The sequence below is a fragment of the Wasmannia auropunctata genome, unplaced genomic scaffold (assembly GCF_000956235.1).
Source record: "Wasmannia auropunctata unplaced genomic scaffold, wasmannia.A_1.0 LD336116.1, whole genome shotgun sequence".
Lineage (NCBI taxonomy): Eukaryota > Metazoa > Arthropoda > Insecta > Hymenoptera > Formicidae > Wasmannia > Wasmannia auropunctata.
Genome location: NW_012026774.1, coordinates 2522206 through 2539289, shown reverse-complemented (window position 1 = coordinate 2539289; position 17084 = coordinate 2522206). Strand labels below are relative to the sequence as shown.

Genomic DNA, 17084 nt, shown 5'->3' with positions numbered 1-17084 from the left:
AGAGAGAGAGAGAGAGAGAGAGAGAGAGCTCACATGAGCTCAGCTTGCCATGATCGTTGTTCCCCTCTCTTTCTCCGCATCCCCCACGATTTTCCGCGCTGATCACAATGACACTCGAGAACGAAACATGTATCGAAATGATACAGATGTCTCATTAACTCATCCTCTATTACTCCTACGCGATGCGGCTCTGCGTGAAATTGTGCCCAGCACGTCACGAATCAGGATGCAATTAGAAAATACGTATTTTTATCGCTCTTTATATTTCGCCCACTAACCAATTAATTACAATTCGGTACAGTGCGGCCATCGAGTGGCGTTCTAATTTGTACGAAGATTAATAGATTAAGTCTTACGTAAAGCGTTACCTCTGTTCTCTCTTCGCGATATTAGATTATTCATCAATATTATTTCTCTTCACGTAACCTAACTCGTAACTCCCGTTGCTCTATCCATTTTGCCGAAATGTCGGCAACGTGCGCGAGTTACTTCGCGAAATTGAGCACGGCATCAGAGAGAGAGAGAGAGAGAGAGACTCCACCCTCCTCATTGCTACACGCGCGCGAACAACCGTCCGGATCGCGCGTTTTGGGCCGCAGTTGGAAAAACTTTTCCGCGAACGGTCGGCCGCACCGTTCGGCGCGTATATATATAAGCGTTACGCGTGTTAAACGACGTGTGGAGGGCCCTCTCGCACGAAGCGGGCCAGTCGATGATATACGAGGGCAATTCCGTAATTGCGTATTGGTCGAATTCGCGGTCGGTGCGAGCGATCGTAAAACACGATCGGCCGATACGCAGCGCGCGGCCGAGCTCGGGCGGCGGTGTGCGTTAAGTTGACGTAACAATTGCGGGTTACGGTCACGTTCGACGGGAATAATAATGCGTCGAGATAAATACTTCGGGTGCGCGAAAGCTGGCTCCCCCCCCCCCCCTTGCCTTTCCTACCAATTCGTGTTCGAACAATTAAAATCGCGAGTGCGCGGCGCGGTACGCGGAAGAATAATTGCCGTGATTTGCCGGAACTTTAATATAGTGCTTTTAATATTTTCCTGCAAATAATATTGTAACGCCGCCATAATCCGTCCCGTGGCTCCTAGCGATTCGCGTTTCGTAGCGAACTGTCCGGAATCAGCGCGGGAATCGTAGCGTCGCTTTGATTCCCGTGCGAGTCGATACGAGAAAGGGCCTTTCATTATCGCAAGCTGCTTAGTATCCGCGCAATATACCGGGAACCTCGTGTAATATGTCACATGCACACAAGATACTCGGGAAAATGGGATGGAAGTAAGGATATACAAGACAGAAATCTTATACCACTCGTTTAAAAACATCACGTCGAATATATTTGACGATCTTTGTCCTTTTATTTCTTATGCACTTAGTGTCAGTCGAGTGGAATAACAGTTCCTTTTTTATTCGGCTGTAACGCTGTAATCCGAAAAAAAAACCAGAGCTACCGTAAATCGTAATAAAGTAATATGATTAGGCAAGCGTGCGCTGAACAATTCAAATTGTGTTGCATAATTTCGCAATTACCGAATAGGTTGTTACGTTTTTCGTTTCGTATGGAACGATTAACGATAATATGATCCTAACTGCCGCGACACGTCATTTACGAAGCTGATAAAAACGCTTTTATGTCAATGTATGCGAATCGCTAACGAGCGTGGGCAAGAACTCGTCCATTCGTTGATTTTTCGCGTCCGCGACGGAGATCGGTCAGGATTGGTCCGGCCCGAATGTTGTAATACCGCGAAAAAGTGAAGAGCGCGAAATTATGCATCGGTGACCCATTTTGGCGAGGCGATGGAATATGGAAGATCACGGGGACATTATTTCGACGAATAATGGTGGAATAACGGATAACGAATTTTCGTTCTATTTTCGCGATCAAACTTATGTCACAGCGAGTTTGGATAATGAAGATGGAACGTCATAATCTTATTTCATTTTCTCGTATTATAAATCTCGGTCTCTCGGTTTTATGAAAATGAATATCACCACCGCATAAATACGATCGCACTTATCAAATTACCGGAGCTGTAACTGCAAAGTTTGCACCTGTCAAATAATGGCACACGTATGACACATGATATTAGGAAATTAAGAAAAATTTCTCTCGCTCGTCGTATTTTCGTTCGCGCGCGACAAATAATTTTCACCATCGATTATTCGCGAAGGCAGTAATCGGCCAGATAATACAATCAAATTAAAGCGAAATTATATAGAAAGAGGAAAAAAAATCATCCACACACATGGCACGCAAATATATAGGATCGAACGAGAACAAACGAGAGCTATCGCACGCTAGCTTTTCGTGCATCTTTCGAAATTATAACTTCGACAGATATTCGCGCGGGAAGTTCAAATAATTCAATAGCAATTCCGAGTTTTCCTCTTGTGATCGGATGGCTGTCAAATATTAAACTTGTTAAGACCTCGAGCGTTAACATCCGGAATAAAATTCGCTCATATTTTCGGGAGAGGGGAAAATGATTTTCCGTGCTCGCGCGCTGAAATATCTGAGATAAACTCGGAAGAGGGAGGGAGGGAAGAGGCAGATACATGTAACGCGGGATGCGTGTCACCTGTCGCTTTCTGCGAGATGCGCTAAACGCCGCCCGTCGCCGCCCGTCGCCGGCGCGGGCTCTTACCTGGGAGCTTCATCGAAGACGATTCGCGGGAATACCTGAGACTCGTAGGTTATTCATGTATTCCAAACTTACGGAATATATGAATAAAACTACGACGCGGGTCGCCGAGATGACGGCGGGTGGGAAGCGGGAACGGAGGAGGGAGAGAGAGAGCTCGAGAGACGGGAGGAATGAGAGAGAAAGCGCGGAGAGCTCGATCTTATTGATAAGGTCGATTTATCGGCGACACGTGGCCGCGTTTACGTTCACCTCGCCTCGTTTTTCCGTTCGCGTCCTCAAGTCCGCCGCGCGATCCTCGGTCCCCGGGAACCATTCGTTTTCTCCACGACCTGACATTATCCGCGACGTAAACGCCCGTCGTGTGCACCACGTGCTTTCGTTTACGTGTCCCGTCGCTTTCCTTCCCTCGTTTTCGTATTATCTCCTTCGATTTTCTTTTCTTTCTTGCGCTATGCAGGATGGAACGTGGACAGGATTCCGCGTTCTTATCGCGCTACTTTATGAAGGTTTACTTTTCTTCGAATTGAAGAGATCGGTACAACATAGTTTAAAAAATTAAAAAGAAATTAATCATTTTCAAGTCGAATTATTAATTGAGAATTTTTTAATTGACATGGCTTGACTAAATGCTGCTTATATAAACATTCTCGGAAATTTCAGATAATAAATAATATTATCGTGTAATATTATAATAACCCATTTAATATCGTTTCAATATTTGAAGAAATATTTTATAAAACGGAATCATTATATAAATTATCGCAAAATTGTTCACTCTTGCCGTTCAGCTTCTGAATTCTGCTTCGAAATCGTACGCACGTTTTTCTTACAATGAGTTTAACGTTTCTCGTGCTTTCCCGCGAAGCTTTATGTTTCCACGGGCACTCTTTACGAAGCAATCGCCGTTCGATATTCTGTGTTGTCGCCGCCAGCCTCGTGTGCTATTGTTGCGCGTTTGCTTTTGTCTTGCCAAGGAAATACCACGCGATCGCCGCGTACATCGCCAATTACATATCGATCGAATTCTCCAGAACCGACAATTTCGTTCCGCTACCTACATTACGGCAACTCAAATATGTCAGCCCGAACGTAAAACCGTTGACAGTCGAGTTACTCGACGTGTTCTGCTCTGTTTTCGCAGTCGGATTTGCAATAACACGCTATCCCCGCCCCCGCCCTCCCCTTCCGCATCAAGGTATTTATCGTAACGACGTATCGACTGCCGTTGTCGCGAAGGAATTTGTGTATTTTGTCGTTTCTTCATTAATAGATTTTAGTATTGGAGCATCCATTATGTCACACGACATCTCAATCTGCTTTGCCATTCACATTGTCATTTCGGACGGATAACGGATATCGTGCCGTGGCCGGGCTTGTATTTATCGAAAAATTATGCGAGAGTAATCGCGCAAAATTGCACGCGACGCGATAATGCGAAGATTGTCTTTGTGTCTCGCCACTTGCACGTTATTTATTAACGAGTTTGAGCACTGAGCAATTTTGCTATATCCTCTAAGGACAACGGTTCTCAAATTGCATCGCGTTTAGTTTCAACGCTCGGGGGAGGGTGTGTTTCCCAGGATAAAAAGAAGTAACAATTAATCCACGCTGCACGCTGCTATTTTTTTTTTTTCAGCGAGAATTTCAGCGCCGGTTATTTTAACGTTACGATGATTAACAATGATGATAGGTTGTAATGCGTCAAATTACATAAGATAAGGTGGTGCGGTGGAAAAAGTTCGGAGAGAGAGCCTCTGCCTTGTGAAAATTACAGGCTTCACAAGGCTTCACATTTGATCAGCTCGTACGAGGAGGCGTGAAATCGCGTTAAACGCGTCAGGTAATTACCCGTGGTGAATTTTATTTCTCGTCGCCGCGCGAGCGAGCGGGCGCGCGCGCGCGCGAGTTCTAGAATTTTGCGAAACCCACGGATGGAAACCCACCCGGGTTGGCAACGGAGCCAGCAACGGGAAGAGCATGATCCTGCCAACCAACACTGTGGTGGTAGTGGGATCGAAAGGAGGCGGAGAGCGAAGCCTGTCATCGCGGTAAAGGATTCGTCCTTGCTGCACTCGCTCTCTCCGCCTACTTTCAACCTCGCAACCGCGTCGCTGACGACGACGACGACGACAACGACGACGACGACGAAGACAACGACGACGACGACGACGACGACGACGACGATGAGAACGAGGACGACGTCAGTTCACTATGCGCGCATTCTTCTTTTTCCTCCTCTTTCTCCTTTTTTTTTCTTCCTTTTTCTCTCGCACGGCGACTCCAAAAAGTCGAACGGCTCCCACCGCCGGTGGTTCTTTTTGGTCGCGAGAGAACAAACGGCGAGAAAGTTCGAAAAACGCGGTGACGAATGCGCGGTAGTCTCGCGCCGCGCCGCGCCGCGCGCCGTACCCGGTTCCCGCCGTCAACTATCTTCGTCGTTAATCTTCAAGTATTCCCAAGGAACTCCGTAATGAATTTGCTGGAAAACGGGGTAGACCGCCGATGTAAGTGTGCGTGTGTATACACATCGGGAGCGTCAGATAGCCTTGACCTATTGGCGCCCCCAAGTCTGGTCCAAACTTCTTGCGGGTTTGGCTTCAATTCTCCGGAGACTCTTCTATACATCAAACACTCTCCGCCCCCGTCGCTTCATCCCGACTGCGGTACGCTGTATTACGTCAGCATTGATAGAAATTGATACGGTAAAGTCAGAAGCTCTCTAACGTCGTTTTTTTTTTCAAGCCGCTTGGAAAGGAATTTTTTCTTATTGTTTCCACGTCGCGGATTTTCTATCTAAACATTAGACGGAGAAAATATATAATTGCTGCCGCTACGCAGAGGCGATCCAGAGAATAGATACTTTCCGGTTTTTCATCTAAATATAAAAATGTAGAAAACAGTTGTTAGATTGTTCTGACTTTATTATCATTTTAGAGATTATTAGTTGTGTAAAGAAAAAATACGTTTTAGACACTGAGACGATCCAGAGAATAGATACTTTCCGGTTTTTCATCTAAATATAAAAACATGTAAAACAGTTATTGGATTTATTCTGACTTTATTATCATGTTAGAAATTATTAGTTGTGTAAAAAAAAATACGTTATCGTTTTAGAAATTATTAATTGCATAAAAAGAAAAATACGTTTCTTTCCTCAAAAAGTGGCGTTATTAATCTGTATAATCAGATAACACGCGACTCCAAAGTCGTGAAGAAAAATTGGCGGTAATTGTTTCACCTTAGCAATATATAAATCACGTAGCGAACAATGATTTATGATCGCTGTTATTGGCCTTGGTTACGTAACCGTAAGAATTTTCGATAAAAAAAAAAGAAGGCGCATCTTTTCTTACTTTCTCCGCGTAGAAACGAGTTTTATCCCACTCACTCTCAGCGCTGGCATAACTTTTTCTACTCTCTTCCATAATTGCAACGCATTCCCGCGATTACGCGTTTTCTTCAAGTTTATTCAAGAACTGTCGCTCCTATAACGTTTTACATCTCGTTTTATATCTCAAATATCATCATCCTCGCTGCGCGCGCGCGCGCGCGCTCGCTCGCGCCCGTGGAGGAGATTGTAAGGAGGATTCCGCCGTTGAAAACTTCGCCGTCTCGGAAACTGGAGTAACTAGAGTACGGCGACGTCCCCGGTGAAAAATGTGCGCCACATTGTAACGACACGTGGCGGGCTCGTTTCCCGAGGAAAGCACGGCGACTTTCAACGAGGAGGAAAGTACGCGCGGGGATCGCGACGGACTGCAAAAACTCGATTCCCAGGATCACGACCTTCGGTCCGCGCACGATTTTCGGGCGAGAACTTTATGCGGTCCGTCGTTCTCGCCCGATCAACATTTTAATAGAATAATAAAGAAGGAAGAACACGTCCGCCCGGGGCTTCGTCTTGTTGCTTCCTCTCGCGCGTTATCGCGCGCCGTGCGAATCGAGACGGGACCGCGCGGCCGTGTCATTTACGTCAATTCCGCTGCGCTCGCAAAAAACGGGGCGCCCTCGCGACGATAACCTCCAACGGATCCTAAAACGGTTGCATAACGACGCGTGAAATTATTGCCTATGAAATGACATACACGAGAGCTTTCACGCGAGAGGCAGTCGAGAAAGTATTACTGGAAGATGAAGTGGCTAGAGAATTACGTTAACGTGGACCATTTATCGACGACTCATGACGCCGCCCGACTATTTTCAGCGGGGTCGTTCACATAATTTAATGACAGGGGGAAAGAGGGGAATGGATAAGTTATATAACACTCGAAAATGCATAGCGACAAATCCTTCTCTCTCTCTCTCTCTCTCTTTCTCTTTCTCTTCTGGCGACTGCGAGAATTGTGCCGTATTATTACGATCGTACGAAATCGCGATCAAGTTGCGATTAAGCTCATTGAGAAATTAAATTTGAATTCATAAAGATTAGCGCGCTTACGCGCGGGGCGCGCTATCGGTTTCGTTATCTCGACGCTCTCGTCGAGCTAACCGTGTACCGTGGAAGTATTTGCCGGTAAATGTAGTCGGAAACGTTGGTCTTTCCAACAGATTCTATCCATTGATTACATTCCGCAATTTAAGGATTGCGAGGAGAGGCGAGGCGGACCCGACCGGCGCGGCGGCGGCGGCGGCGGCGCGACGAATGCAAATGCACTCGCGTTCCTCAGCGGAACGTGATAAAATTTGCAAGCATCGCTCTCGCCAGAACTTTGCAATTAAATACTAATCAGCACGGCACGAATCTAATTTCGATGCAGAAGGATCGAAAAAGATGCGAACGCGCGCGCGCGTATATAACGATTCGATAGCGCGATTTCGTCATCATCATTCGGCGATGCAATTAAAACTTTTCACGCGTAAAGTGAGTCCACCCGTGGGGAGGGTCTCTGAGTCAATTTTTATTCGAATCAAATGTCAACGTGTCAATTTTTTTGGGCTAAATAAATTAGGGAAAGTTTGCCGCAGTTTGGACACGCGTGATGAATTCGGACGTTACGCCTAAGCTTTCTTTCGATTTGATTTACAGCCTTTATTTTTAATTTGATTTCTCGCTTCAAGGCGGCGTGTTTCTTTTTTTTGTGTGTACGGGGGAAGAGAGGTAGACCCCATGGCTCCTCCGCCTGTCGTTATTAGATATTCCCCTTCGTCCCGTTGCGACGTTTTGCGCGCACGTGCGCGGCTGATCGAATTATGCTTTTTATCCGGGATGAACGTTTAGCAAATCTATCGATATTTCCGATCGCGGGGTAATCGAGTTTAGCCGGAGACTAATTTTCAGTAGCCGGCCGAGCTCAAGAGAGCGGGAGAGAGCGATCCCCTGATAGCAGATAAAGCAACGTGGCGCTTTAATTATCGTACTGTCAGATTCGCCGTGCGTCCTCTACACGGAAATTGTATTAAGCTATTTCATCGAGACGTCATAATACCGCATAATCGAGTTATACGTCTTTATCGCCGCGCGCGATACTGCTCGCGATAATTGAAAAACCGCAGGGCGCGATATTAATCCGACGAATTGACGCGTCAATCCGGCCGGGCGCGAGGCTTAAAAAGCGTGTCGTCCGGTGCGCAGCGCGACGGGGAAAAGTCGGGTAGAGCACTTCCGTTTGATCGTGACACGGCTTCACCTCTCGGAATTTATCTCCGACGCTTGCGAATTAAATGCTCGCGCGGCCGCGAACGAGCTGCCGTGATTTTTTGCAAAGGAGCTCGAACGAGACGTTTCTGCAACGAGTGCAGAGCTCGTCGATGCAGCCGCCGATCACGGCGGTTTAATCCGACACGCCGCGACGGGAGGTTATAGAGAAGGAAGGCAAAGAGAGAGAGAGAGAGAGAGGAGAAAGAGTGCTCGTCGCCGACGAGATTCCGCAAATTATACTGTTTAAGGAACGAGGGCGCGACCGGACCTTGCGCAACGAATACAAATGCAGAGCCAGCCGGGAGAGCGCGTCCCTTCGGTGCGCGTGACGAAATTCGTAAAGGAGCTCTCGAAGCCAGGCAGCCTCCATCCACCCTCCACCCTCCCCCCTCCCCTTCGCCCCCACGAAGGGTATACTCGCGGGAGATTTTGCACTGTCACACGAGAGAAAGAGAGAGAGAGAGAGAGAACCGCTTTGGCGACAACGTGATAATATTTCTGAACTTGGGGAGGAAGAATGAGGGAGGAGGGAGGAGGAGCTCGCTCTCTCGCCCGTGGAAGAAAAAATTCGTCGGCCGTATCCCGAAAGAGAGACCCGCGAGAGCGGCCAGTCTACACCGAAACTGGTTTCGTAAGTGCCGCTTCGGCAATAAAGAGAGACGGGAAGGGAGAAAACGAAGGAGAGAGAGAGAGAAAGAGAGAATGAGAGAGACATGGAGAGAAAGAGGCACGTAACGCGACCGCATTCACGACGAGCGCATTTACATGTTACGTAAAATTTCGTTGGAACCCGCGATACACGACACGCCGCAACGGCCGGCAAATCTCTATCTCTCTCCCTCACGCGGGCGAGCGCGATGTTCGCCTCTCGGTCCATTCGCATCTCAATGAAAGTCCAGATGACTTTTGCCGCGGGAGATCGTGGGGAAATCTCTGTGTAGCGTTCATCTCGCAAGCTTTTGAATATGTACGAATTTAGAACAGGGCGGATAAACAAATTTAATCAAAACTTCAACCGGACGACGTAAGACGCGTGACACAATCGATGATAATACCTCTTTCAGCGAGAGAGTCGTTTAGAAGCGGCAGAGAGGAGGATATTTTCATTTATTTGCATTCAGAAGTTGGAAGAGCGGCAACAATTTCTAATCAGCTAAAAGTCATCGTCTGTGGAAGGATCAAAACATAAAAAAAAAAACTCGAATAATATATGTTAAAACAAATTTATTTGCAGTTATTTGTTGGATGCGCTTGTCGTTATCAGTATAATCTCATTACCCGTCGATCGTATGTCGTTTGAAGACGTGAATTTCTTCTTCTTTATAGCGACTTCAATCATTTGTGCATTAAATTTTTTTAGAGACTTCGTGCAGCAGCGCATTCGCATTACGTATTATCAAAACGTCTTTTTTTTTATATATCGCAGAGACACGACGACGATGTTAAAACGTCCGATTTATCATGCGTTCGATAGCTTGTTTTAATGTATCGCATCGACGGAAACGTTGCAAATACTGGCGGAGTAAAAAAAAAAGGCGGAGCTTTTACTCCAATTTTCAAGGATGATAGATCGTCCCTCCCCCCCCCTCCCCCCCCCTCGTATTTCAAAATTGGAGCGGAACGAACGTGTACGCTCTCTCGGCTCGCGCTCAGTTATCGCGCGCGCTCCTTCTTTTTTATCCGCGCGCGCGGCGTTACCGTGGCCGAGCGCGGCGTTATTTCTGTCTTCGCGACTGACTCATCGACGTCTCGGAAAGAAATGACCCTTGGTCGCGATACCGTCGGCGGCTTTGCATGCTTATCAGTCCCGCTCAGGCGCGACGGCTAGCGGGAAAGAACCGTTTTCCCCGCGTAAAGTCGCAGGCTATAGCCGCGGCGGTCTCGAGCTCGTCGTCGGCGGCGGAAACCCGCTCGTTCACGCGCCGAGTTCGAACGCCCCGGCTCATTCCGGATATGTCGTAAATCAGATTTTAAGACTTATCGAATTTGCATAATACACAGGTTACACGGGATGCAAGAGATTCAGGCGTTGCTCGCCGTGCGCTTTTCGAAGTTAAACAGCTGGCGTGTCGGATGTCCCAGAAAGTCTCGTCAGCCTCCCCCCTCCGCCTCTCAAGGGAGAATATACGTTATTCGCGTGAATTCAACCAGATAATTTGAGGCGATACGCCCGGGCCCTGATTAGGAATTCTTATCTTAATATTCTCACTCTCTTGTGTAGCTTATGAAAAAGAGATTGATCATTTCAAATTCACCGTTCTCGTGTCATAACAGGAATAATAATGCGATAAAGCCAACGAGCAACCAGTAACCAGTGCGATGACATTCGATCCTTTCGCGCCGGTTTTCTGTTTTTCTTGCCGTTTATAACTGTTCGCACGACTTCTTCTACTTAAAGCCACTTGAGGCCACCATTTATAAAGTCTGGCAAGTTCCTCCCCGCAGCAGCAGTATAGCAGCAGCACATCGTGTGAATCCACCGCGTGCTTTCTCTCTTTTTCCTCTTATCCCATTCATAAAGCAGGAGATATTGAAAAAGAAACGGCAAGAACAATTTCGCTTTTGCCGGCGGGAGAGAAAGAGGGAGAGAAAAAGAGAGAAAGGGCGAGATTCTTTCTCTCTCTTTCTCTCGCTCTCGGGAAGAATTCACCTGCTGATCTAAGTCGCCATTTGTATTGTCCGCGTATATTGCGGGAACATGTGGCTCATAAAATCGTATCGCGCGTCCAGCCGTTTCCATTCGAAGATATTTCCGTGCGCGCACGCGGATACGGATAAAAACAAATATGAATGGCAGCGATACCGGCGGCAACGTTATACGCCATCCGACCGCGTCGTTTAAAAGGTTAATGTCGATATCCCAGCGAACGTAAATAAACATTTTTAGCGACGCGACGACACTCCGCGGGCTGATCGTTCCGCGGCGAATTGGAGAAAAAGATCGGGAGTTACGAGGGGGAGGGGGGGGAGAGATACGATCGTCGCGGAAATCGTCGACACACTTTTCTCTCCTTTTCTCACCCTTTGCGAAACGCACTGTTTTTTAACCATTTGATTAAAATTGTTTAATTAAAGCCCCGTCTCGGAAGGTAGTTCGTCTTCACCGAGTTCGACGAAGAAGCGCGGCATCCGCACGAGGGGTAACATCGCCCTTCGTCGCTTTATTATCTCTCGCATCTAATCATTACGCGACAAGAATCTTACCTAGAACTGCAACGCGAAAGGGGCGCGCTAAATTATACCGTCAGGTGGAGTTTAACGCGAAGGCTCGTGTGCAAGAAGCCGTCAAGGTCGCTTCTTCGAACGGATGGGATTTTACGGGTTTTAGTGTTCGGCAAATAACATTTGCCGCTTAGTTTGGTATACGAATATGGTTTGCCGTTTAGTGGCTGGCGTATTGATGCAAAAGCCAGGCGTGTTTGGACAGCATCTACCCGGTGGAAAAAGCGAAATGGGTTTAGCGGTTATATGCTGTTTTGACCACAAAAACCGCCTGGTTTCTACAACAATTGAAGCAACTGGTCGCAAAATCGCCTTCATTATTCAGCTCTCTGAACGAAAGAGCGAGAGACACTGAATATCTTTTCGAGTTACAATTCTAGTTTTCTGGCTCTTCAATTCTGCGATCTTCAATCTGCTTTCAAGGTAAACGACTCGTGTAAGGCCCGGTATCAAAATTTTACTGTTCGTTCTCTGAAAATAAGGAAGCTAAATTTCTCTTTCACATTATGTTAGTTTATATTTAACGCGAAAATTAATTAACCCCAAGTTGGATTCGCGTATTTTGTTTTAACGTAAATTATAAGCGTCAATGCCCATAATTTTCCCGAAGAGCTTATTTCTGTAAGCCTCCTCTCCTGTAAATTTCTAGAGATGTAAGGAAACAAAAAGGCTAAGGTAACTTGACGCGCCAAGCTGTATTTTATGCAGCGGCGCGAGAAGAGAGATCCTACAGCTCCGCTCTTTACGAGAAGTCTCCGACGGTCTCGTTCGTGAAGTTAACAACTTGGACGCAGGTATACACCGACGGCTGTGGAACGGCCATCTCTCGCGCGTGTTGTTGCCGCGTGCTCACCGAAGCGGGCTCTCTCGGGCCCGAAGGTCGAACACTTTCGAGCGTCGGGCGCGGATTCCCGGCATCAGTGCTCGAAAAGAACGGCAGAGAGGCGGATACTTACATCTTGTAGTGGTGCTGCATGTGGTGGCCGACTAGGTGCATGTCGGTGGCGTGCTGCTGCTGCTGCTGCATCTGCTGGTGCTGCTGCTGTTGCTGCTGCGGCTGGTGCATACTCTGATGATGGTGAGTCTGCGGGGGGTCCAGGCTGGACGCACCCAGCAGGGTAGCGCTCTCCCTGAACAACGTTGCCACCTGCATCCTGGCTGTGCCGTACGCGTTGTCGGTTTCACCGGAAGTGATCCGCCGTCGGCCGGCGTCGCGACGTCGCTCTCACGTTACCTCCTTCCGGATCTCTCGGCGTGGCCGAGTAGACGCTTCTTCGACCGTCGCCACCGAAAACGAGGACGGTTCGTTTCTAGGGTAGAAACGGGTCTCTGGGTAATCCCTCCGTAACTCCGTTACGGAGTAAGCCCACCGCGCGTTTCCACGCTACGGCTCGGGATCGATACCGGCTTCGAGATCCTTCGAAAGCGATTGTTAGGATCGCGGGTGGTTTCCGAGAAGGGTCCTCCGGATCGCGTGATTGCGGACTGGTCGCTGCACGACCACCTTCGCGCCGACCTCTTCTCGCGCGAGTCTTTCGATTACCGCGAGTGTGCTCGCAAGTAATATCCCTCGCTTGTCTCTCAATTGCAAAGACCGCGAATAGTCACTGGATGCGATATCCAGTCTTCAGCGACAGCAATTGAAGAACACAGTCATCGGTTACTCGACACGACTATCGCTCGTGTTTAGGCACTGTCGCCGTGACTCCGAATCTTCCGACGACGACGACGACTTACAAAGAACGGTTTGCCGTCGTTACTGCTCGCTGAGCGTGGTTTTTCACCTTTCTCGCTCCGCGAACACCTGATTAACACGCCGCGGCCAGTAGCACGACGACGCTCCCCGATGCCAACGTCGTCGCGGCGGCGGAACCGACGTCGATCACCGACGCGGCGTACCGCGCGGAAATTTCGTCCTCTTCTCTGTCTTTCTTTTTCTCTCTTTGTCGTCCTTTCTCTTTTTCTCTATTTCTCTCTTTCTCTCTCTCTCTCTCTCTCTCTCTCTCTCTCTCTCTTTCTCACCCTCTCTCGGTAAATCCCGAGAGTCGAGAACTCAGTCGAGACCTCGCGAAGTCGTCATCGTAGCCTTCGCCGTAACGACCGTCGATGACGTTACCAGCATCCTCGCGAGACCTACGGACCGTCAGCCGGAACGCCTCCGCGCCGACAGGCCGGAAGCTACGAAAGTCTCTGCTCTCCTCTCTTTCCTCTCTCTCCTGCTGGGCCCACTCGCGCGCGCGGCCTGGGTCCTCTCGGCACTCACACACACTCACCAGACGCGTTCTCGCGCGCGCAACACGCGAGCCGCAACACGGGATCACTGGCCGCGCGGATGTACTTCGGTTGTTGGGAGCTTTCTTTCTCGGAGGAGTTTCTCTCCTCTTGGCTTCGCGTGCGTCCTCCTTCTCTCCTTCTCTCTCTCTCTCTCTCTCTTTCGCTCTCCTCTTCTCTGTTTATTTCCCTCCGCCTTCTCTCTTCTGCCACACTACGTTTATATTATCGTCCCTTCACCCGCGACGCAATGCCGCCTCGAATTCGCGCACTCCGTGTCGTCTGTCATGTTCTCGCCGCGGCCGTCGCGCGCACCTTTTGAATTACGCGCACCACCCGCCGTCTCGCCGCACCACCGTCGTTGCGGTGCGGTGCGGTGCGGTGTGGTGTGGTGCAGCGCGGTATGGTGCACCCACGCCCCGTTAAAGGCAGCCACGCGAGAGTGGTTGGCGCGTTATCGTTCTCGCGCTTCTCGCGGCGTGTGCGTGCCGGTCACGTCGCGCGAAGCACGACGACGCTACGCCTGAGACGTTTGTTACACGTCTTTCTCGCTCGTTCACTCACTCACTCTCTCTCTCTCTCTCCCGTCGACCGTTGCTCGTTGCGATAACTCGCGATACCTCGCGATACGCCGCACGATACCACGAGCTGAGGCGTATACGTATTCACGGCGCTGCGTGAATCCTCCTGCGAGAGAGGAACTTGCTCGACGGAACACGCGCGTACGCACCGTGTTTCGCGGACGACTCGCCGACTTCTCCGCCACTTTTTTGCGTTTCTCCTCTGCTCTCGCAAGTTCCTCTCCTCTTTCTCTCTCTCTTTCGAGCTCTCCTGCCCTCGCCTCCGCGGCGCAAACTCTCCCTCTCCCTCTCGTGCTCTCTCTTTCTCTTTCTCTCCCTCTCGTCGTGTAAACACGCGCGCACACACACACCGCGGAATCTGCAACCGCGGCAGCAAGAGTCGGCACCGCACTGCTCGGCCGTATCGCTCGCTCGGCCGCTCGAACCGCACCGCTCGTACGTTTCCGTTGTTGCTCGACGACGTTCGGTCGTGTTCGGGTTCGAAGCCTCACGGCGGTGGAGGCGGTGGAGGCGGCGGTGGTGGCGGCGGTGGTGGAGGCCGGCGGTGGAGGCGGCAGCGGCAGCGGCAGCGGCGGCGGCGGCTGTGGCTGGTCCGGCGCAGTCTGTCCTTCGCTACTCCGCGCTCTCGCAGGTCTCCATCTCTCTCCGTCTTACCCTTCCTGCCTCTCCCGTCCGTCTCTTTCTCTCTCTTTTCGCCATGCGCACATCCGACTGCCTCTCTCCATCGAACCCTCACACTCTCCTTTCCCTTTTCCTTCCCTCTCGCTCCTCAAACGTACTTCTCCGTTTCTTCCTCTTCCTCTCTCTCCCACGCATGTGCGCTCTCTCTCTCTCTCTCTCTCTCTCTGTTGCTCGTCCTTCCTCCTTTTCTGCCACGATCGTTTCATCTCCCTCATTCCACCCCTTCGCCCCCCGTTCCACCCTTTGTCCATCACCCTCGCCCACCTCCCACACCCACCGTCCTCCCCTTTCGCCCTCTTCCTCCCCATCTTTCTTCTTTCTTCGTACGTCTCTCATTCTCATTCTCCGTTTTCGTCTTTTTTTTTTTACGACTGTCCTCGTCCCGCTCGCGGCCAAGGATAGCCGATGAGCAACTCGACAGGGTTAATCGATCGTCGGCGATCGATGGTAAATCGTGGCACGCGCCCCGGCGATCGATTGAGATAGATCGATCGTAAGTGCGGTCCCCCGCGCGATCGTTACCCATGCAGCTACGTCGGCCGCATCGACGATAAGGCAATACTCATGGCAGAGAGAGAGAGAGAGAGAGAGAGAGAGAGAGAGAGAGATATGACGACGTATAACGGTCACTCTCCACGCGTAGCAGCTAACGACGAACCCGGAGCCGAATTTACAACGGATCGTACGTCCTTTCCACCTATGGACCGAGGACATTATGCAAATGAGAGTCGCGCGAGCGGCGAGATTGTATTTGCGTGAGGATGTCGCAACGGCAGATTCTTGAAGATGCGAACGGGGGAGACGGGTTCGCGCTCGCATATTTACGTAGGTGATCTTTTTTTAGATTCTACACTAGCAAGCCTCCTTGAGCATCCCCATCTTCATCTTCGTCTTCATCTTGGTCTTCGTTTTCATTTTCATCTTCTCCCTCTTCGTCTTCGTCTTAGTTCTCATCCTTCGTCTTTGTCGTCGTCGTCGTCGTCGTCCTCGTTCTCGCAGTCGTTCTCGTTGGTACGTCTTATATTGGCTTCTGTAATCTACTGACAATGCTGACAGTTTCGTGGTCGTAAATACGGCTCTTCGAAATACATTACATCGTCTGCGTAATGGAGCAAGTCTTAGATAGAACACTCGATTCGATACACAGCTCGGTTCGGCTCGGTGTACACATGTGTAAAGTTAAGAACGATTATCGTGGCAGAAAGTTTGCGAGAGGTAGGTATGTATGTACATCGCGGAGCAGCAGCAGTTGCTGTAAAGAAGATCGTAAATATTGCAGACAGTTCGACGACGAGTTTGGATTCGGATGATGCATTCTTAATTTCGATTACTGAAAATACTCCGCGGGGTCAACGTATTATGAGGCCTCGTGCTCAAAATTACATCAACGACGCCGCATTTTGGATGTTAGCATCTACCAAAAATACCAGGAAGTTACCGACTTTTAGGGTCAATTTATACGAGAATAATTTTCAGCAATGTGCGCGAAACTGAGGGCTTGTCTGTGAGATAAAATAACATTTCTCTTCATTCATTCTAACTGCATTTTCTTAGACTTTGCTTAATCCTAAGTAGATTATTCTTTATGAATACAGAGATTTTTGGAGTTGATATAGATATAATGATTATGCAATCATTACCTAAATAAGTTACCGAACGATTCTCGAATGGGAGCTCGCGTTAAAGACTCTAAATTCTGTGATTGTGCGCGAGAGAGTTTCAAATTGAATATAAAATAAGTTAAGGGACGTATATACAGGTTTAGAGAATGGTGAGGGATGTAGGACTGATGAGGGCGGCTGAAACGAGGAAACAGATCCAGTATTAACAATCAGTTTTACCGGATATACATGTAATATACAATATACATCTATATATATATATATTTTCCCTATACGTTTTCATTACTACTCGCGATGTAATCCCGGCGACGCCGATAAACAATTAACGATTGCGGTATTAATCGGCCACGTCGCGATGTGCGGCTCGCCTCATTCCTCATCATCGTCGTCGTCGTCGTCGTCGTCGTCGTCG

The 17084-nt window shown here is 49.1% G+C and overlaps 2 protein-coding genes across 4 annotated transcripts in view; one reads left to right on the top strand and one right to left on the bottom strand.

The window, feature by feature from the left end:
- The window catches only part of LOC105462756 (atrophin-1), a 117051-nt gene extending 102264 nt beyond the window's left edge, over window positions 1–14787 (bottom strand). Inside the window, exon 1 of the mRNA XM_011709604.1 lies at window positions 12474–14787. Within this exon, the coding sequence (XP_011707906.1) occupies window positions 12474–12670 (197 nt within the window). The 5' untranslated portion in view covers window positions 12671–14787. The remainder of the gene's footprint in view (window positions 1–12473) is intronic.
- Window positions 1–17084, top strand: part of LOC105462763 — a 104907-nt gene that overhangs the window by 70168 nt on the left and 17655 nt on the right. Inside the window, exon 1 of one of the 3 annotated variants that reach the window (XM_011709632.1) lies at window positions 12547–12595. The exons of the other annotated variants lie outside the window; for them this stretch is intronic. Within the exon in view, the coding sequence (XP_011707934.1) occupies window positions 12590–12595 (6 nt within the window). The 5' untranslated portion in view covers window positions 12547–12589. Of the gene's footprint in view, window positions 1–12546; window positions 12596–17084 lie in introns of those variants that run through there. 3 annotated transcript variants of the gene reach the window in all.